The 22,993-nt window shown below is 38.0% G+C and overlaps 1 protein-coding gene across 1 annotated transcript; it reads right to left on the minus strand.

The window, feature by feature from the left end:
* Positions 1-576: 576 nt before the first annotated feature.
* On the minus strand, positions 577-21,367 carry LOC108241651 (pituitary adenylate cyclase-activating polypeptide type I receptor-like). The gene is made up of 13 exons (XM_017425945.3): positions 21,095-21,367; positions 20,311-20,455; positions 11,644-11,751; positions 9,500-9,600; positions 9,192-9,289; positions 8,799-8,931; positions 8,280-8,433; positions 5,644-5,704; positions 5,496-5,565; positions 4,482-4,576; positions 2,637-2,766; positions 1,214-1,255; positions 577-1,139 (listed from the first exon to the last, which is right to left on the minus strand). The coding sequence occupies exons 1-13, from the start codon at positions 21,200-21,202 to the stop codon at positions 993-995; spliced, it is 1,392 nt and encodes a 463-aa protein (XP_017281434.1). The 5' UTR covers positions 21,203-21,367; the 3' UTR covers positions 577-992.
* Between the last annotated feature and the right edge of the window lie 1,626 nt (positions 21,368-22,993).

Consider the following 22,993-nt stretch of genomic DNA (forward strand, 5'->3'; position numbering starts at 1 on the left):
AGAAGACTTGCAGAATTTCAAACTGAGCATCAGAAAGGGGAAGAAAGACAGTGTAAGTGAGACTGAATGTGGCATGGTTGTTGGTGCCAGATAGGCTAGGGTGAGTATTTCAAAATATGATGATCTACTGGGATTTTTAACCATCCCTATACCATCTCTGAACACACAAGACGTCCAACCCTAAAGCAAATGGACAGCAGCAGCAGAAAACCACACCAGGTGCCACTCCTGTCAGCTAACAACAGGAAACTGAGGCTACATTTCTCACAGGCTCACTACAATTGCACAATAAGAGACTGAAAAAACATTGCCTGCTCTGATATGTCTCGGTTTACTGAACTTCATCGGCCTCAGCAGTCACCAGATCTCTATCCCATCGAGCCCCTTTGGGATGTGGTGAACCAGGAGATTCCCATCATGAATGTGCAGCTGATGAATCTGCAGCAACCGTGTGATGTCATCATGCCAATATGGACCAAAATCTCTGAGGAATGTTTCCAACACCTCGTTAAATTTATTTGCAATTAATTAAGGCAGTTCTGAAGGCAAAATGGGATCCGACCTAGTACTGGCAAGGTATACCTAATAACATGGCTGGTGAGTATATTTCTTTAATATTCAAACATCTGTTGTTTTCACAGCTTTCTCCATCCAAAATCTCAATCTTTGCTCTTTTTTTTTTTTTAATCTATGTATTCCAAACCGTAAACTGAACTTTCTGAAGTTGTTTTCAGCTCAGGGCCAGCTCGGTCTCTGTTGTAATTTCTTCATTCACAATGGCAGCATAATGTCTGTACAAGTTAGGCACCATCAATATGATAGAGCAGCTGGGATTTAGATTTGAGATCTGAGCTGCTTCAGCCTCCATAGCCTGTTTCTTGTTCTTGAAGAGTTGTTTGAATGACGTAGGCATGTTCTGCAGAGGATTTCCTTTGTTTTATTGTTTCTTGACATTCAGAGAGACGCTTCTTTCCCATAGACGGTGACAGTAATCATACTGACGAGATGTTGGCACTAGAAGGAGCCAGCCCCAGCCCCCCACGGGTTCGAATTGTGATCTGAGTGATGCTTCTTTTGGCTGGCGTGAGTTGGTTCGGACTGTGGCACCTCCACAGCCACTTCCTCAGCTCTGTTTGAACCTGCAGGCAAGAGAAGAACGTGAAGAAAGTACGTGTGCAAAATTTTTACATGGCAAAAGCAACCATTCACCTACCTCTCCATTCATGAAACAGTAAAGGAGTGCCACCACAAACCCCTGCAATGGAACAGAACTGTTTAACAGTTTGTTAATACAAAAAATTAATTGCCAAGCTTAAAATGTTTCTCTTTTTAGAGGGCAATGTGCTGCTGAAACATGAGTGTATAAACCAAACTTGGCTCAAGCTTTCTGTTAAAGTGGCTTTTTGCTAATGTTTGCGCTCTACAGTAGCTACTAAAAGCCCTTGGATGTGAATTTGTCATCTGAAATATATTAAAACCATCTTCATTATGTCAAAAGTGCACCTGCCATTGCACTTACCTGTTCAGATTTTAACAAAATAAGTGACACTAAATTTTATGGGACTAGATTCACCAGTGACTATACTTGTAATGCAATCTCCAAGCCAGTTAAGAAAAAATGGTATTTTAAGGCCCTACTTTTAAACAGCTGCAGAATGGCTCATTTGATTTTATGCTTTTTTTTTAATTTCTTGAGTCTTTCAATAAAAGTAAAGAGGGCAAAGCATGAACTACAATTAAGAAGATTTTGTTGCAATAGGTTATACGTATAAACCTGTCACGTTCTGCTTTGTTGACTCTTTGTATTACCATCTGCCACTGATGATACAAACTCAATATTACACTGATTAGAATGTGCCTCCACTCTTATTTTGAGGGTCTGGTGAAGATCTGCCCCCCTGGTTTATTTATAAATGTGCATATGTGCAAAGACTAAAAGAGTCTTTTTAAATGGGTGTGAAACAATTCAGTAAATGCACATCTATGCTACCAAGAGACCAACCAGACAGGCCTGAAATCTGTCGGAACCGGCTCCTACGTCCCACAGTGGGAACTGTCATTTAGCACATCTTCAACACGTTGAATTGGAGTGCAGCTTGGGACGGTTTAAAGTGCGGTCTGCTCAGATGATTTGGCTTCCATCAGTTTAAAACAACAATGCATTTTCAGAGTGGCGCTCTAATTTAGGTTTCCACAGCTATTATTAGATATTTGTGTAGCACGAGGCTATAAACCATGATTCATATTAACAGTTTTATTTACACTAGAGTTAGGGTTATATACACTATATACCTTAATAAACATGTTTAAAATGGTAAATTGTGCAGTGAGTTGGCATTGCATGAACCCCAAATAAAACATAATAAACACTTCCACACCATCATTCCTTGAAGGAATGTATATGGTTCATCTTCTGTTTTAAACAAAAAAAATTGTACACCCTGTTAGCACTTAGAGTATGTGTTGGGTATGATTATCAGCTACTACCACACCAAAATGTTGCTTAATTTCTTTAAAATTGACTAAGTTATAGCCATTTGGCCATCTTGAATTAGGCTAACTCTAAAAGTTATTCAGTTTTAGGAGTGACTTAAATAATTACTTCCTGAAAGTTTTTTTTTTTTTTTTTTTAATACCTGAAAGGATCCCAGCCCCAGCTCAATGTAGAGTCTGGCTGCTACACCTGTGTTCTCAGGCAGGAAGGCAAATACGGTGTAGTGCATCCCAAACAGTGGGATGAGGAACAGGGTGGACTTGGCCAGCCTCCTAAAGAAAAAACGAAATGTAATGAAAGTAGGAAGGAAGCATCGACATCCATCCAAATAATGATGTAACATCTGTTTAAACTCTGAAATATTACAGTGCTCAGAATCCAGCCAAGTTTCAGCTATGTTGCATGTAGAAATTGCACAATAAAGACAAAAACAACAAAGTAAATCATTCGGTTTTCATCAAGGCTAAACTGCTGGTGTCAAATTCATTCCACTGACCTTTACATCTTACAGCTCTGTCATTAGGCCAATCAGTGGGAGAGATAAAAATGCCAACGTACAAAACCCAGATTGCATTGTGCACAATACTCCAAATCACATCACTGATATATAAATATCATGTAAATGTTGCTTTGTGTTTTGCAATAATTTCTCACAATTCATGAAGCTTAGAAAGGACTAATCAAGCACTGCTTCTGAAAAAAAGATTATCTTAAATCTACCCTGGCTTTGATTTTTGTATCACTCTGATGGGATTAGTCTTGTTTTGAGCAGATCCAGTTTATCAGAAATCAGTAAATCACAGGTAATCTAATCGCTAACAGAAAAGTCTGAATATGTTTTTTGTTCCCAAACTATTGGCTCATATTCAGTCTCTGAATTTGTCACTACAGCATTGCGCTTTGTTGTAGGCATCTTAAAAGTCCATTTACCCCAATCAGACATGTCACTGTGGATTAAAGATGAAAAATCCATCCGGTTATTTTATGCCTATAACAGGATTGTAGTTTTCTTTAGTCACACTTGGGGTTTGTGTCTTCGTGGGCCTGTGTGCCACAGATCTGCCTGAATCAAATTAAAGTTTGTTCAGCTAAAACGGCTTTTGAACACGTGAAACATCCAAGGAATTGGTGGAACGATTCTGTCACACGGTGATGAAGGAAACGTCTATTTCTGGTATCAGATGCTATTTTTATTTGCTCTTGTTTGAAATTGATTCAGCTCAGCACAAATCTGCCCCAGCCAGAATGTCAATAGATGGAATAATTTAACAATGTAAAGCCAAATTTTTAGTTTCAACAGCAGATATGCATTTTCCAGCTGCAAGAAAGGGGTTCAGTATGCTATAAAATGATTTCACCAGCTACTCAAACTTCTACTTTTACTTGCAGATAAAGTTCATGCTTGAACTTTTTTCAATTCCATTTGACAAATTGTTTGCAACAGTTTTTCTTGGTACTTAGAGGGTGTATTTTTAGTCTATTTATCTTTGCTACTGAGCCTATTTTTGCTTTCAGACTATCTCAATTGGCACTAAAGAATCAGATTATTTAGATTTTTTAATCTTTCATCATTTTCTTAAGGAAAATGTTTAAACACCAGAAAACTTGAGGTGAACTTGAATGTGTGTCACTTAGGGACCGTTTTGTGAGTTCATGTGAATTCCCTTATAACTTACTGCAGCTATTTCCTCCCCTCGCTTCAAAGTCAGTTAATTTATTCACTGTTTGCCTACCTGCTAGGAAATATCCACACTTATTCCAGAAAATGGGAAAGCATTTATACCCTGACAAAGCTCCAGATACATGGTAAAGATCCACTTGTCGTCTTTAAATGCTTAAAAAATTGTAATTTTATTGTTTCCTAAGAGCAGAAGCTTTTATACTAAGCCAGATAACCTGGAAAATATGGATTCAGACTAAATCTTTTTTTTTTATTTTTTGGAGGCGATAGTTGCCTTCAGTTTGTTGTCATTATGTTTTTACTTACATGAAATGTCCAGTGTCATTGTTCCCAGCCATGGCTGAAGATTTAAGCTTCTGAACCAGAATCCGGATAACGTTAATGAAGATGACTATGTTGACCTAGTAAATTAAATAAATTAAAAATTAGTATTTAAATCATTCAGAAAAACTACTTGTTGAAATCAAATCGGATTACAACTACAATCAAACAAAAAGCTCGTGAAATAAGCAGCCAAGTAAAGCCTAACACATACATCTTTGGATTTATTTTTGAAATCAGTAAACATGGCATATGTACTTTTTTTTTTTCACATTTCACAACCCATGGGCAGAAACTGTGAGATGCGTCACCAAGCTGCTGAGATGTGTTGTGCAACATCTGTAGTGACATGATAGAAACCTCATTTCAGGAAAAGAAAAATGGACGGCCATATATTTGCCGTATATTTGTAACGCTAATCATGTGCTGCATTTATACATGTCTATGTATCTCAGTAGTAACTCTTAGGACATATTTCAACTCTACTTGAATTATTTGAAAAAGAGAGTAAAATTACAAAAGGTGTGGAAACCTTTTTTTGAAGTATGGTTTCTCTTGCACAAAATTCTGAGGTCCAATGCATTTGTTAAGCCTCTTCAATTTTATTTTTATAAATCGTTTGCGACCAAATCAGCAGTGCTGAGTGTTTCATGCAGCTAAAAACGGGAGGATGCAGCAAGACATCAAGCATCATGTAGCAAAATGTACAAGCTGCGTCAGAAAATGAGTAGGAAGATGCACTATTAGACCAAGATTGAGCCAGTGTGGTGAAACCATTATGTTTGGATCGATGTAGCTGTTCATTCGTGTGTGCAAATGCTGTGCATGAAGCTATAAAATGGGGTTATTAAAAAGGGTTTTGAGAGGTGTGATGCTACAGCATTGACTTTCTCTGTTTGATATTATAATTAATCTGTCGCTCAAAGACAGACTTCAAGTATCCCAAAAGTGTGTGTGTGGGGGAGGCCAATTAAACAGGTCGCAACCGTCTCCTCTCACCAGCAGGGAAGCTGTTATTGGTCCTTTAATGATCCACCAAATACCAACGTTGTCAGTGTCATCCCAGCAGCTGCAGTCAAGGACAAATAAAACTGTTACGCGTGAAACAATCTGCATGTAAAAAGTATTAGAATAAAATATATCATACCCTCTGTTGTCAAAGAAAAATCTGGTCAGAACCCAAAGGATGAGAACTGCTGACGGCAACCCTGTAATGGAAAAATCCAGGATCAATTATGCATGCTTGATGTGTTACGAGTAAAGCAATCATCTGAACCCAAATAACATGTTTTTTTTAATATAAATGATTGTAGGAGTATATAGGATTGTTTGTGCGACGTATCAGATTTACTTGCATCTTTATGCCAAAAAAAGCAACAGACAAACATAAAAATAAATGACATAAATGCAGAAAATTAAGCTTTTTTTTTTTTTTTTTTTTAATATGCCTCTCTGGACTGACTATGACTATAAAACTACAAACACTTCCCAAGTTGCTGTCAGTTAGAAGAAAAAAAATTTAAACCAATCTCGCCAGCAAAGGTGCTACTTATAAACTGAAGTACATTTCTGTAAAGGTTTAAATACAAAATACTTTGAGTGAAAATAAAGAACAAGAATATTTATTTTGCATCATTTCAAGTAAATGCTTGATTAAAAAAATAAGTGTGTATAAGAACAGGGGGATGATGAGGTTAAATATGCTAAAAGCAGAGTTCTATTCTCGGTCAGATTCACTTCTCACGTCTAACTGTACCAAAAGAAAGTGTCGATCCGGGCTGCAGATAGTGCTTATTGCAGTTTATGCTTGTCACGTTTGTCATGTTCTTCTGCAGTGAGTAGGGCTTCATTGTCCTGATTGGCTTCCCTGGCTGTGTCTGTGAAGGTGCTGATGTCCGACATGCTTGGTCAGTCAGATCATCCCTTTATGATTATGGTGCTTCTTTCCTTTTTAGATTTTTTTTTTTGTCTAAATGTTTAAATTTGCTTGGTTGTTTTCATAATTTAACCTTTTCTTTTCAACATTCATGTGTTCAGTCTCGTTTTAATGATAGATTTTTAATAAAGCTCATCTTCTTAGTCTGACATTGTCATGAAAAATGTGTACAAAATTGTTTTCAAAACAAAAGAAGTTGCAGCAAATGTATTTTATTCTGGGGAATTTCCTCATTGAATAGTTGTGATTATCACTAAAGGTGTCATCTTTGTCAGTTTCATAACTAATTGGAAATAAAAATCCTTATTTTCCCAACCTGGACTGACAGACAGAAGCACGAGCCTTTCTTCTTTCTCTCTTGTCATGGCGGCTGAGGACTGGGTATAAACTCGGTCCTTCCTGTCTTGCCATTGTCAACTAGTTTATGAAGTCCTTTTGCATAGTGCAGTATTTCCAACAATTGCGTTAAAGCTTCTTACCAAACCACCTGAGTTTGAAGCCTTGTGTAAATCTGAATGCAGGGAAGCCAGAGCCATAAGCCTGGCTCGTATACCCCAGAGGGTCTGATCAGAAAGACGAGGAATCATATCAGCATCCTTCCTGCTGCCACGCTTCATCACATCTCGCAAGAGGTTCCAGCTAACTCCTTATTAGAAAGACCCCTACCACAGAGTTTGAAAGCAGGACTTTCTGAGCATCACATCGACTTGTTAATTCTTACACTACATGACTAAAGTACGACATGCTCAGCATGGCCTCCAAAGACTTTACTCTTTGTTATTTCTGATCCTGACAAGTTTTTCCTCATTTTCTTTTACAGATAATGGTTTATAAAAAGGCTTCTATCCACATATCTTAACAAGTTTTTTTTCTTTAGTATTTCTCATCCTCAGCGCAGAACTAATCAGAGCTGGTGGCTGTCTGCTCAGCTCAGTGAGGCTGGATTATGCCCTGTAACTTGTTGGTAGCAGAACAAATGAGGCGAATGGGAGTTGTAGAGTTTTGTTAAAACCGTTAAGAATAAAGTCTTACATACTAAACTATACAGAAAAAAAAGACAATGCAATGGAAATAGGGAGACCATTTAAAATCAGGTGACTGAAAAAAACAAAATGAAAAGCACTCACAACATTTGCAGAGAGCTCACAGAAACAAATGTTCAACCAAAGAGAAAAATAGGAAATCAGATCACTTGTAGCTGCATTAAGGGCTGAAGCTGTGCTGTTTTGTAATCATGTTGTTATCAAGGATTTGGTGGAAAAGATTGTCTGGAAATGGACTCCTAATCCGTACAGTGTGTGGAACCATTTTTGATTGTTGGATAGTAGCCTACCTGTACTATCTCGTGAAAATGCAATTTGTTATGATTAGAATGCTGCAACTATCAAGGCAGCTAACTAGTTTAAAAAAATAGAAAAATAAAAACATTACAGGTTTTTGTATTTTAGCTTTATGAGCACTGAAAAACTAATTAAGCTCAATATCTGCAAAACTGACTGAATTGTAACCAGTTTTGTGTCTGTTAAGATGAATTAACTGTGGGTGGGCAGCAATTTTTTTGTCCCCGTGGCCTCCCATTAGTGATGCTCCTGTATAAGATGTCAAAGGCTCTTTGTTATAAATTACTGTACCTTTGTAGTTTGAGGAAATGTATTCCTCACACATAACTAACAGAATGACTCTGCCTGTCCAAAGTGGCTCTGAGGGAGAACTACATCTGCTTCTCTTTTGCGGCACAATGATACAAAATAATCTGAGTGTATACTGTAAAGTGCATGCAGCCATCAATCTGTGATGTGTTTGCCATCCACAGATGGCAATCATACTCCTCAATCATACTCACTCACCCCATCCAATCAAAATGTACCACCAGAAGTATTTCCTCTGCGAGACGAAAGTGAGGGCCAGCAGGGTCTGCAGATACATGCCCTCCACCAGTAACCAGAAGTAATTTGCCAAGATGCTGAACTGGAAGAACGCCACAGCTGACTTACACGCAACCTAAACAGGAAAAATAAACACGGTGCAACCTGGAAGTCAATCTGTCTTTGGTAGAAAGGAGAGATTAAACTAGCTCCTGTATCTTCATAAATCTGCTATTAAGGTTCAGCTTTTGTTGGTTTTGTTTGTACGTATCTCCTAGTATTTCCAAATTAATCAAATACTGTCATTTTCGTTTCTGTAGAAAAACACGTCCTGTAAAACTTTAATCCACAACATCAAAATTAATGGGCTGGCTTATTTCCACTTGTGTTAAAATTAACAACTGAAAATTCTACTTGTCACCAGTTTGTCTTCCCAAATTTTGATTTTCCTTCCTCTGTTAATGTTCCGTTATAGTGAGAGACACAAATAAAAGAAATTACTGTAGAGACGGAGCAGTGGTCCAAGGTTTCATCTGCAAACAGCACCGTGTCTTTAACAAAGACTGCACTGGCTCTCAGGACGAAGGAGGAGAAAAGGTTGATGTGGATGTAGTTTCTGGTGCAGCGGAACTTCCTGTGTAAAATAACACAGGGTTGTACTCTAATCAGTTTATTATACTGTCCGTGCAAATTGAATTTTTTAGGACGGTGAGCGGTAGAAGATAAACACGGTCCTTTGTTCTTAAGGCTCTACAAGGCCTCGTCAATAAAGATGCTATGCTAATATGTAAAACAGGGTTGTTGGTTTACTTTTATATTTGGTAAAAGAGCATTGCATCTTTATCGGCCTGCGTCTCAGTGGATGTATGTGACTCTGTGCTGTCGTGGTCTTACCTGAAGGCTGAAAACACCACGATGGCTGTGATGAGGGAGATGAGGGAGGTGGCATACCCTACAGTGTAAACCTGTCTGAATGTGTAGAGGTAACTTGTCTGGAAACAGGAAGTTAACAAAAAAACAAACGTATAAAAAAAAAAAAAAAGCCTCATTTACAAGTTCAATACAGTCCCACTAAAATGTAATTGGCTTCATTTAAATCAGACTGCACCCTTCACTGAATTGGCACCATTTATGCTTGGAACAAACACATCATCCTCAAATTGAACTGATTGGCATGATTGTAGTAACGTGTTTGTGTGTACCACAGTTTCAGGCTCGCTGTCATCACTGAAAAGACAGGCCTCCTCATAGGGTGGATACATTTCAGACCAGCCATCAGCAGTGCAGTTTCTGTACACGTATCCTGACAGGGGAGCAGAGGAGGAGAAGGAAAGTCAGCACTGCTTTAATTCTGAACACTAAAAGTATCATTTAAATATGTACAGAAGCTTTCTAAACCTGTTTCTCTTTATCACAATTTATGAATTGATTATTCATAAATTTGATCAGTTTTGCGCTGTCACAATTGCAGAAAAACATAACGTGACTAAACTAATAGTGCACAAGAAGACAGACTTTTGATGTTTTCATTAAACACAATATGATGGTGACACAATAAGTGAATTTAATGAACACAGCTTGGTTGCTCCAACTACATGCCAATAGCATGAAAAGCTGTCAGTTTTGTTCTTCTTCTTCACTAACTTGGTTGTCAGGATACATTTTTAATTTGTAAAATACAAATGTGAATTGTGGTCAGATGAATCAATGCTCTGGATCTGTCTGGAATCTCTGTGTGCTACAATCCAAAAAGCAAAAGAAGAGCTTTAAGAAATTACGAGCAACAAATTCAAAAACCAGGGAATATGATTTCAGAGGTAAAATTACACTTCTGTGATCACAGAATTGATGCTCTAAAGCACACTCATTTTACAGCAGCAGATGCTGTCTTCAAGATGACATCTTTGTAAGAAACAAGCTTTTTTTGTCAACAAGGTACTGAAAAACGATTCTAATTCTGCAACAAATCAACAGTGTGCTGTTGCACAGCTGAAGGGGGATTATGCAGAAAGGGACTAAAAATTGCTTCCATTGATTGTTATTCTCAAAGCTAGAACATAGAAGAAGGAATATATTGTAAATTGCAAAGACGACAAAGTTTTAGTCCAATTTTTTTACCTGAAATGTATGAATGCACACAGAAATTGTGAAATATTTGGGGTTATATCTACATTTCCTTTTTTGGCAGAGTGCATACATGCTTTAGTTGATGCAACTGACCATGTTATTGGAGTTCCACCTTTCTTACAGTTATCAGAAATCCTGTGTCTGAATTCCCATGCAGTAACTGCTGCAAAGAAAGTTAGCATCCCTGTGCACTCTGTGAACACGACTCTTTTGGGGTGCTCCAGTGACAGTTCTGCTTTTGAACCAGTTTAGTCCATTAGTGCTGTCTGTCAGAGAACATTTGATGCTTTCATGTCTGTTCGAGTCCACTGACGCCGGCTTAGCATCCATTTGGAGACAGGAAAGTATCAGGGGAAGGTTGTCAGCTGCATCTGTCCCTGCAAAGCTTGTAAACTGCTTATCAACACGCATGTGCTGTGGATAGCAAGCACATGCGTTAGCTTGGCTTTTTGAAGAGAAACAAAGAAAACAGCGTAGCAGGAGGGATCTTTCTCCGTTCTTTTAAGGCAACCAAGAAGCAGCTGGAGTCCAAATACTGAGAACTAAATCCCATCTGCAATTCAATGTGATGCACAGGTTTTATCTCAGAGGGAAGAACATTACTTTCTAATGATCCTGACCTTACCTCATGTAATCATCGTAGAATTATGACAATACTGCAGAGCAGAGACCAATATTTTTATATCTGCAAAACAAAAGTTCCCATGTTTGAGAAATGGGTCTATATGGTCTCTTTAAGCAGAAAGACAATTATAATTGCATAATAATAATTTTAAACTAAGATACTTCATGTTAAAATGCACATGGTACTAAGAAAATATGCTGCTCATGAACCTGTGTAAGCTCAGCAACATTTTTCTGGTCTGATTATAAAAAGATGTCATCTACAGTTTCTTTCTGAAGACAAGGAGCTGAGAGTGTGTCAGATCATTAAACCCCGAAGACAAGTTTTCAAGTTAAGTTCTTCTGCCAGAAACATCCCAGGGCATGTCTCTATTCTCACCAACAAGCATCTATGAATAATTCATACAGTGATTCTCCTTCAGTGCCTTCACTCTGCATTAGCGCTTTAATATAAGATTTACAGATAATAAAACTCAGCAGTGCAGGGACAGTAAACAGACTCCTAACAGTATTCTCTCCATTTTAATAAATGTATTGCATTGATTATTGTTTTTTTGTTCCGTTTTATGAGGTGGAGGATGCCACAGAAACCTACCCTGATTGCTGGAGAAATGCTGGAAGACCTCAGCGCAGGATAAGTTCACCACCTGGCCAACTTCAGCTCTCAGCCAGCATCCGATCTCGTCCCACTCCGTTTTACATCCTGCAAAGCCAGAAAGATCAAGAGCTGCACAGTCAGCCAGCTATAATCTGGAAATGTATGGTATCACAACTCAAACACCTGAACCTGAGTGTCAGCACCATAATTATATATCAATATATATTCGAACAAAATGGCATCCTGACATAATGATATGAATACAGGGTCCAACCATTTAGTCAAAACAATGAAGTCTTTTGACAATCCATCAAACATTTGGTGAGAATTTTCCTTTTGAACAAATGCATAGCAGTCAGGGTGTGTTATCAAAGCCAGCGGGGTTCCGCTTGTGTTCTCGAATATCTGCAGAGGAAGTTAATAAATTAAAGTGGAACCAACCAATCTTTAATTTATTGAATGTTGTTGTTGTTGTTCCTTTGGCTGCTCCCTTCTTCAGGAGTTGCCGCAGCTAGCAAACTCCTTTTGGCTTTGATATCCTTCCTACAGCAACCTGGGCTCGAACCTGCAGCCTCAGGATTACAAGGCGGCGACACTGACCACTGAGCCTCTTTAATTTTTGAATAATTATTTATACTCATTTGTTGTTTCATAATTCACATTGTGCCTGTTTTTGATCCAAGAGAGGGTACAGACTTATTTTGTAGCTGTTTTATACATGACGATATGCATAATCTCATGCAATAATGCAAGATATCATAAGATCAGTTAGTATGTGTTGAGGATTAATCTCAGCTGCTACCACATCAAAGTGAGCTTTATATCTGTAAAATTGAGTTGTAGCCATTTTGTGATTTTTAAAGTTCAATTAGCTGTAGCGGACACCTTGAATCAGGCTGACTTCAAATTTAAATCAGTTGTAGATGTACAGTCAATGATTGATTTTTAAGAGGACAATTAAACCCAATTTACTGGTTCATGAGATATTTTGCTAAATAGACAGACAAACACATTATCGCCTTTGCTTTTAGAAGCAGAAAGTAAAAAAGTAGAGTTTGTCTCCAGTGGCAGACTCATTTAAATGATGATTTTGTCTTCTGACTTTAAACTGAGACGAGCTGGAGATGTACAAGCTACACGCAGCATGGAGAAAATATTCATTCTCTCTCTGTACCTTCCTTCATTTATGCAAGAAGTTTGTATCCAATCCTTTCTGACTTCTTTCTCACCGAATCAGCCGCTTCCATCAGGTGGTCTGATATACACTTTATGGTGTGACTTCTGCTGTAACATGAGGACACAATAGTGAAGCTTAAATGTGTTATTATTCACACAACCCTGTGTTATTCACCTCAGCATCTTCTCTGCTGCTGACTCAGACTGATATTTCTAAATCTTGAAGGGCGTTAAAATGAACTTTCAGCTTGACTTTCAGGGGACTCGCTGTTTGCTCAGGGGGCGCCGAGATCTGACACTGCAGCTGACGACTGCATTAACACCATCAAATGTGTCACTATTCATGTCCTAATCTCTGAACAGATTATTCCAAGGCCGGGAAAATGGATCCTAATTACCCTGATATTTATTCTAGCCACGATTGTGGTTTTATGTGATAAATGTTAACAACTGTGATATAAGCTGCCATGAAATTGATTTCAGGCATCCATAAACACCTCAAGATGCTCATTCTATTCCTGATTTAAATGCAGCTGAGAAATGCAGCAGTGCTTGCCCAAAGGTGCAAAACAGGAATGGAGAAATGTGGAAAACTTCTATGTAAGATTTCATATTTTTTATTTATTTATTTGTTTTTATTTTTAGAAACTAGGGCACTACTTTGTGTGCTTTAAAAATTCCACAGAGCTTCTTGGTTCATTCATAGATTTTCAACAGTCTGTGAGTGGGTCTGTGTGTGTGGGGAGGGAGATTCCTTAATCTGTCTGTTAGCAAAATATCTCATGAACCGCTGAGCAGCTTTTTATTGAAACTCTCAGAAAGTAATCACAGGATGCACATCTACAACTGATTAACATTTGGACTGATCCATATTTAAGAAGCCCACCACAGCTAATTAACCTTGGTAAACAGAAATGGCAATAATGCATACAGAGTTACAGATATTGAGTCACAATTTGGTATGGTAGTAGCTGAGACTCATTCACAACACATATTATGAGTGCTAACAGATTGCTTTGTTTGTAACTTTTTAAATCGTATGTGTTCGATGTGTTCTTAGTTACTTAGCTTACTTAATTTTGAAAAAACTAAATACATTTTTCATTACTTACATATAATGTCAGCAGTACAACAGCCCAAAATCCCAAAGTAAAAGCTTTAAGAAGCACAAAAACATTGCAAATTTTATCCCAGTTTGTTTGCTGCAGAAAACAAAAGAAATGATATATATTTGCTTGGCTTTCCTATTTCTCCACCATTTCAGACCTTTAGTTAAGACAAGAATTCATTAAAAAAAACGTCTATAAAAAGCTTAATACCAAGTAAAGCTTTGGTATGTTATTAAAGCAACTCGAGTTGAACTTGTAATAATTGCATTTAGTAAATAATAACTGAGTCTGTCAGTTCCAGGAAAATACCAAGAGCTCAGTGGAAGACTAACAAGCTATGCAACCAGGATTTATTGTTTAATATGCCTGTACTTTTATAAATATGTTCTGGAAAAACAACAACAACAAAACACTAAATGTTCCATAGTCTGTTTCATTGAACTGGCTAATTAAATTGAGTCTATTTTTTTCTGTTATGTGTTTTCATCCACTCTAAGCCAGAATTAATCACATTAAAAAAGAAAAAAAAAAGAGGGTTTGAAACCTTCTCCTGTGAAGCACGCAGCTTGATGTGAGGAGAGACAATCCATTGTGGATAAGACGATAAGACGATTAGAACTGGCAGTGAAGTGCTCTTTGGAAAATAACGGACGTATTAACAAGTTTCTACTTAACTGTCTGTTGGAGTTTAACGAGAACAGAAAGTGACATTTTCTCTGTCCTAACATGGACTAAATTGATACCCTGGATTAAAAGATTTCAGGAAGTTTCATTGTGAACACTGTGATTAAAAGTTACATCTCAGAATGCTTAAATTGATCAAAAAAATAAATTAAAAAAAAACGTTTTCCTGAAAACTTTGTAGCAGAGCCAGGTTTACACAGATTGGTTTACTCCTGATTAAAGCGAAGACAACAGCTTCTAAACTCTGTGCCAAGGCAGAGTCGGTGGCACGTTTACAGGCGCTAACAAATCATTTAGAAACGTTGTTTGTTTCTACTCAGCTGCGACATTAATGAATCCAGAAGAGCTGAAGGCAGAGCTGATTAAATCACTGAACATCAGGTGTAAAATTTCTCTGACAAGAGTTGAATTAAAGTCATTTTACACAATAAAGCTGCAGATGAATGCAAAAAATTTTTTTTAAAATAGGCGAGGTGTGAAGCTAAGATGCTTTATTTCTCTTCAGTTATCCATGTAGGGCAGAGCGAAGCGCAGTAAACTGGTGCTTTTCAGTCGAGTTGATGCACAGTGACAGCATGAATACGGACCACGGCATGTTTTACCACACTGACAGGATGTGGGCTCACGCAGAAAACACTGGAGGTGGGTGTTCTGAAGAACATCCAATGCTGCGTGTACCTCTAAGTTTACATAAAATTCTATCATCACAAAGGAGGCGGGTGACATGCATTCCTTCAAGGAATTCTAGGCCTGAAAGATCTCAGCGTTTTGGTTTTCTCTCTTTCTTTGTACTAAAAAATGAATCATGTTCATCTAAATGCAAGGACATCATGCGCAGCGTGAGAACCTTAATTTTATTTACATTTAATGCATCTGAGAGCTTCTCTTACACTCAGATATTTTGTAAAATTGTGCTACTTTGCACAAGAACAATAGAAGAGACAAAGCCACTCATGTGAGAAGGGTATTTTAGATTTTATGATAACCCCTGTTGTTTCACATATTTAAATTGGTAAATAATTCCAAGGAAACTGAGGATTCAGATGAATGTTGAATTCATTCAATTTATTACAGAAATATATATTGCCACACCACAAATCAAATCACCTGCAGGTGTTAGTGTTTGAAATATGGCCAGTCTGAAGCAGCCCATCATCCTGGGGACAGATTAGAAGCCTCAGATTCAGGGTGTTGATTGCCACACTGCAGTATCTTGTTTTAATAAAACCCAGTCGACACAGAAATCAGTGATTATCATCACTGAGACTATGGTGGATGACCTGAAGTGTAGCTTTTTTTTCCCTTCATCTCTTTTAGTCTAAAAAGGACCATGATTTACAAATCTGCTCTCCAAAGAAAAACCTGAAAGAGATTAAAAGCTGCAGGGATTATTTTAAGGATTTCAGACTGTAGTTTTAGATGCAACCTGGAGGTCAAATCTATAAATATCCTTCATGGTTTAAAACAAACTCACTTGAGATTTTTGTACTGGGTGTAAAAATGCATTTACTACTTTTTCCACTAAAATAATCATCTTATTGATCTTTGCTTGTTTTTATTGTTGTTGTAAGATGATTAACCGGGGTCTGAGTCCCTCAGCGTGTTGGTCTTTTCTCAGTTCGATGTGCTCTGCTTTCACTAAAAGAGGAAAGGCAAAGCGATAATGTTTTTGACTGCATGTGTGTTTGTTTGTTAGCAAAATATCTCATAAAGAACTTGACAAGTTTGAATGAAACTTGCAGAAAGCAACCACAAGGTGTAACTCTACAACCGATTAACTTTTGGAGCCTATTTCAAGACGATCCCCACAGCTAATCAACCTTAGCCAACACAAAAAACAGCTAGGACTCAGTCAACGTTAGAGCTACTGATTTAAAATTTGATGAGGAAGTAGCTGAGAATCCTTCTCAACACATACTGTGGACATCTTGAGATATTGCATGATATTATATACAAGGTATGATCATTTCTCTACATAAGATGATATTAGTTTGAAACTCTAGCATGGAAGGCAGTGTGGATGCAGTCCTTCAAGAAATGCTAAGTTTTTAATTGTTGATGCTTCAGAATAAAACATGTGACATGTGCACGTCTGACTGTCCTTCCAGGGTTTGTCCTGGTTTGGGCAATTCACTGATTCACTGATATGAACCTAAATTCTCCTCACTGTTTTCTTTTTTTGAATTCCTCTCACAGATTAAATTCCCTCCCATTTCAAATGACACTTTTGCTCTCTGTGAAGTGGTAAAACACTTCCCTCGGGGAGTTCCCATTTCAGGTTGTTTAAATTCACATCTCCAGTCATACAAACAGTGAGGGATATGAAAACTGCGATGGGCTGAGCGTGAAAAGAATTCAATTTTAGACTCAGATTAAAGCCACCACAGGAAAAAAAAAAAAAGAGACAATTATATGATCCGAGAAAAGGCATTTGTCTTCCTCCATCCACATGACAGGGCAAAGGCAGAGGAAACCATAAATTATCGAAACTCACACTGTTTGAATGGGATTGACATCTATGTGTTTAATCACCGATTGGAGGAAACTTGAACAGCATCAAACTGTCAGAGTTCAAAAAAACTGATAGTTCACTTCAAATGCATCTTTTCAATCCAGAGTGTTTTCTCCCTCCACTGAGCAGGGCTCTATTCTCAGGCTTTGATAAACAGGCAGCCGAAGGGGAAGCTGTACACGTTGCCACTTGAATGTCACCTCATTTTGGATTAACAGAGACATATGAAATGACTTTGAACGCAGACTGAGGCTTTCCAGAGCCCCTGCTGCTGGGGGAACGGGATGGTGTCTGCGTCTATACATTCAACCGACTTCTTAGAGGTGTTTCATGCTCTAAAGCTATTCATTTTATCTTTAATGTGAATGTATGGCAGGTTTTTGTATGTTAAATCATAAAAACTTTGGTTAAATATTCTTTTCGGCTCTCCTGAATTTCAGAATGATGGGGAAATTAAGGTGCAGCTGTTTGATTTTGTGTGAAATCAAAATCTTTATTTATCTGTTTTGAATTGATTATGAAATCAAAGGTCTTCTTGAAGGAATGCGTATCTCCCATCACCTGGACTCTGACATTTCATATAAGAAAACATTTCCTATTTGGCCTGTTCGGGCTTATTACGACCATCACTGATAGTTATCATTTGAGAGAAGTTCAGCCCCTCACTCTTCAGCTCTGCATGTTAACTTGTTACCTGGACAGTCACCAGCAGTACACCCCAAAACACCCCCTCCACGGTGGAACTCAATATTCATTTATCTGCACACTGAGCCATGGACAACTCTGCACCCGAGTGTCGAGGGGCTTCAACTTTAATTAAGATCAAATTAAGCTGGAAATGTTAAAGTTTGTCATTCTCCCATAGGAGAGCCGACTGTGGGCTGCTGTTTTGAAGCCCTCTCTGATAAGTGGGGCCATTTTGGGGGGAACATTTAAGCCCACTGGGAAATACCAGGGTCACCGGTTTCAAATAAAGTTAATTTAGTTCGATTAGGAAGACGAACAGGTCAGGCCTCAGCAGTGGGGGGAGCTGGTTTCAGAGTGGACATAGGATGGAGATAATAGGATGTATCATCTCACATTTAAGCAAACATCACTGTTTTTCTGCTTAATGTTTTTTAAGCTTTAAACGCTTGCTGAGAAACATCAATTACATGAGCAAAAACAGGTTAACATTCTATAAAAATATTCAGAAGAACTCATCTCTATCACCTTTTTCTGAATGTAACAATATATATAATATATTTTATGAAGGTTGGAGATTTTTATAGCAGTTGTGCCATTTTGTATGCATCATAAACTAATAGAAAAAACGCCTGTTAAAGAGAAAATAAAAATGTGCATAAGTCTGGATAGGCTTCCTCTATTATTGCAGTTTGGATGAACCTGTTGGGAGGATTAATAATGAATTATTTGCATCAAATGTGTGTTTTTGTTAAAACATTTTAATCTCTTTACCTACATCTTTTTTTGTTTCAGTGTTTCTATTGCAGTTAAAGGTACTTTTTATGTTTCAGCATAATTTCATCCCTACTACACCAGAGCTCTGCACAGAACTACCTGTAGGACGATACAGCAGGTGGCATTCAGGTTTTTCAGGTTTTGTTTTCTTAAGATGCATCTAAAAAGGGGGGTTTCTTTCTCATTAAGTGACACAGATGCATCAAAGTCAATCCATTTTTTTATTCACTTGTATTTTTGGGTTTAAGGACCTGAAACCAGCAATCTCAGCTGCACCATATATTGCAAATTTATAGTCATCACAATATAAGTGAGCATAACATCAATATTCTCAAAGGACTGCTTATACTGCAATAAAAAATAAACCATTATATTTCAAGTAACATGTATTCATGTTCTGCATGCTAATACTATATTTGGTCAATCCAGTGGGCTCTCATTGGCCTCGATGCCCACACCTGGTTTCTACAAAATGAGCTCATTGTTCGGAAACACACAGGTTCAGGAGGTTTGATGCAGGAGGTGCATCAATGGGTTTCCAGGTTCAGGTCCAGACTCTGGTTTGGTCACTACTCTATAATCACAGATTTTCTTATTCTCAACAGCCTGCCAGATGCCTTTCAATGAAGAATGGGCTAATGACCACTTAAGTATGGGGTTCTACAGCTTTGTTTTTCCATCTGCACAGGTGCTATTGTATTTTTGAACTGTTGTAATTTTTATAGTTTGTCTTCGCAGCCAAGAACATTGTTGTGGTTTCAATACTTCTTTCATTTAAGAATGGTGTGTGTTTGGGGGTCATCTGTAAAAAGCTGCAGAGGTTCTCTGTTTTGATAGGACACCAGGTAACTCTGTTATATTCATGCTGATTTGATCTCATTAATAGACTATTGAGTATGAAACCATGATAGCCTTTTCCAAATATATGTTAAATAAATTCAGTTTGGTGCCGTTAAACTCCAAAGAATTCAAACAATTTGGACCCACAAACAAAGAATTCACCAGAACTCAGGGGGCCATAATAAAAGGTCTGAATACTTTTAATATCCTGTTAATACATTTAAAAAACACTCCAAAAACATGTATTTTCTTTTTTGTTTGGAGTATTTATTAAGGAAAATATTAATCAAATCAATTCTCTGAAAGCAGTGGTTTATGTATATCTTTTATATGTTTCTTAATAGAATATTAACAGAAAACTGGGTACATTTTAGCCATGATGAAGCTAAAATCATTGTTTGGATGGAGACACTTTTTCTCTTGTTAGTAGTCTATGGAGGTATTTTAATGTTTTCGTTGGTTAATTGGACAAATGGATGATCTGAAGACATTATTTTGGATCCCAGGAAGTAATTTTTCAGGATATATGACAAATAAAGGCAAACGAAATTAGAATTTCTCAACAGTAAAAGGCGTTTTTTGGAGATGCTGCTCTATCATCAAGCAAAAAAAGGACTTTTGTTGAGTTTAAAATTCTAATGGTAATCCATCGAACGTCATAGCTCCAACTCCATCTGATAGCACTTTCCTTCAGGCGAGTTATTAATGTGCTGTGAGGTGCAGTTTGAGCCCCCTGCCTGCATTTTCAAACTCCTTTAGCGCACAAAGATCTGGTAAAAACCATCACAGTGTCAGGCTTCCTCACTTATCTCTCTGTTTCTGTCCCTGTGTGTCTTTGTGAGAGCAAACAGCAAACAGCAGCAGCATCACACAGGAACGCACCGCTGTGATGGCTCTCGCTCAGGCTCACGCTCTGGATCTGGCTCTGGTTCTGGTTCTGCGCCTCGCTCCTTTTCGTCTGGCTGCAAACCTCTCGAGCCCTCAGGTGCTGAGAGATGATAGCGCAGTCTGGATGAATTGCTTCACCCTGAAAATAAGACACAACTCGGTTATCTACAGTGGTGCAGACGGACGAACCACAATCCGACGCGTTCGGACTGTGGCCACGACGCGTAAAAGGGAGCGGCGATATACCGTGGAAAATTTAAAAAACAAAAAAATATGATCCATAAAAGCAGTTTTACGATAGTTTCTTGATAATATAAAATCAGTCAGTTGTTCTGGCCAAAAAAACATGATAAGGAATTTAGGTTTTTGCCAGCTTGTCTTCGCAAAGTCGTGCGCAAACCTTGAAGACAGCGCTGCTGCGCCTGTGAGAGCTCATGTTGTGATGTCCCCTCCGTGTTTATCCTGCTGATGCTGCTTCTGATTGATGGATGCAGGTGGATGGAAACCCGCTAATTAACGGAGCCTGCTGCATTAATGGGAACACCGGGTGTCCAAGTGGCCCCGGAGGGATTCAGAGAAGCTCCGGACAGGAAAGGTTAACAGCGTTACAGCCGGGACGTCCTTAGAGATTAACAAGCTCCTTCCCAGATTAACAATGTTAAATGTACAAGCCGTTTGGGACCAACTTTTAATGCACTTTGAGGTGCTTTGGTTGAGTACTTTTTCTTTCACCCAAGTCGGTATTTTCCTGGGAATGAAAAAGAATGAGGCCACTTACCATCGGCTTTGACCACAGCTGGAGATAAACGATGAAAAGCAGGAGTTTCTCATGTCGCCCCCTCAGCCCAGGACAGCTCATCTCCAGGCTGTTCTTTAAATCCCCCATCAGACAGAGAAGCGAGCGCAGAACCCAGGCGCGCCTTCCTCTGCGCCTCTGAAACACTCGCTGCTTCTTTATGTGAAAATCCAGTCTCTCATCCTAAAATAGACGGAGCCCCGCGTCTTTCATGCCAGCTTCAAAGTTGAGGGAGAGGATGAGCGCTGCTGCTGCTGCTGCTGCTGCTGCTGCTGCACATCTGTGCCCTGTCTCTCTCTCTCTGTCTCTGAATGAGTTCAGTCAGCTGAACGAGAAGCTCCACCAGGAGGACTCAGAAAACAAACAGTCCATGGCCTCATTTCAAGTGACAGACTTTAAATTATTTGACAGTGAAGTAAGGAAGTGACTGTAATGTGTTCCCTTAAATAACTCCTAATGGGTGTGTGCATTGACTGAACTCAACTAGCTGAAGACAAAACAGCTAGAATAGGAACAAACCAGGAACTAAAGCTGAAAAGAGCAAAACAGTACCTAAAAACTAAAATTAGCTCCATTGCAGCTAAAAGCCAAAATCAGCAGAACAGTAGCTAAAATGGCAAAAAAGGTAAATCTAAAAGTAGCAGAAGAAGACAAAAATAGAGTAGCCAAAGCAGATTTCAAAGAGAACAATGGTTTGGCAGAAATTAAAAAGATCTCTGTTTTTCTTCTGGGAATTTTATTTGAAATAAGGAATATGAAGTATTTTATAAAATATAAAAGTTACAGAATCCAAATGTTATATCACAGTATTACCAGTCAAGCTAAACAGTTTGATGTATGAATGGCTAAAATAGCACAAATTATGTAGAAATATTTAGATTGCAAAATAGTTATGAAAAAACTATCTTTTTGTAATTTTAATCTCACTTTAAAGAATATAGATTAGTGCAAACCCTTAAATAATTTGTATTTTGCAGTTAGCAGCTCAGTTATTAGAGTTCAGATTGACAAACACTTTCTACATGTCAAAAAAGGGAAACCTTTAGGTAGTCATGAAGTATTTTACTTTATTTTCTTGGAAAGCAACTAATACAGAATGTTGTTGGTTTTTAGTTATATCCAGTTTCTTCAGTCTTTCACATTTAGGTGAAATAAAGTGGAATAAGGAATATTTATATTGCTTTATTTGGTATGCTTAAACTGAATACACACCACCCTTTACTATTAGGCAACTTGTTAAAATCCTGCATTTTCTCTAAAGTTGCTGATTAATTAGCCACTACCAGAAATAACAAAACATCCTTTCTTTTTTACATTGACGAGGCTTCATCGTGTCTCAGTGTTGTTCAGAAGAAGTGCATAATAAGAAGTAAACTGACATAAAGTAACATCTTTCAGACTGTGTTTTCCCTAAAATGCTGCAAATAAAATAAAAAAAAATTTTAATCAAATCCAACACAGTTATGCTATCTCCGGTGCTGAGCGGCCATTCTGCAGACATTAACCAAATCAGTGCACTTCAGAAATTTATCAGGTTCTGCCTGCAGGTTTACAGGAGAACATTTAACAGAATGGTTCCACCGCTTCATTACTGGACCAAATCAGAATTGTTGTTTGTTTCCAATAAATCTAAATAAAATCTCAGCCGAGGTTAAACATGCTGACTCTCGCATCAACTGCATTAGCATCCAGGTAAATTGGGCACCTGCCTTGAAGCTCAAGAGATTGATTAACTGTGATGTCTGCTTTTCCGATCCTGTAGGGGTTGTTGTGTTACAGCCACCTGGTCTGTGACTACTTCATATAATGAAAAACTAACAAAGGGAAGAAAGATACAAAAGAGAAAACTGATATGTATGGATTTTTTTTTATCTTCCTTCA

Source organism: Kryptolebias marmoratus, linkage group LG20 (assembly GCF_001649575.2).
Source record: "Kryptolebias marmoratus isolate JLee-2015 linkage group LG20, ASM164957v2, whole genome shotgun sequence".
Lineage (NCBI taxonomy): Eukaryota > Metazoa > Chordata > Actinopteri > Cyprinodontiformes > Rivulidae > Kryptolebias > Kryptolebias marmoratus.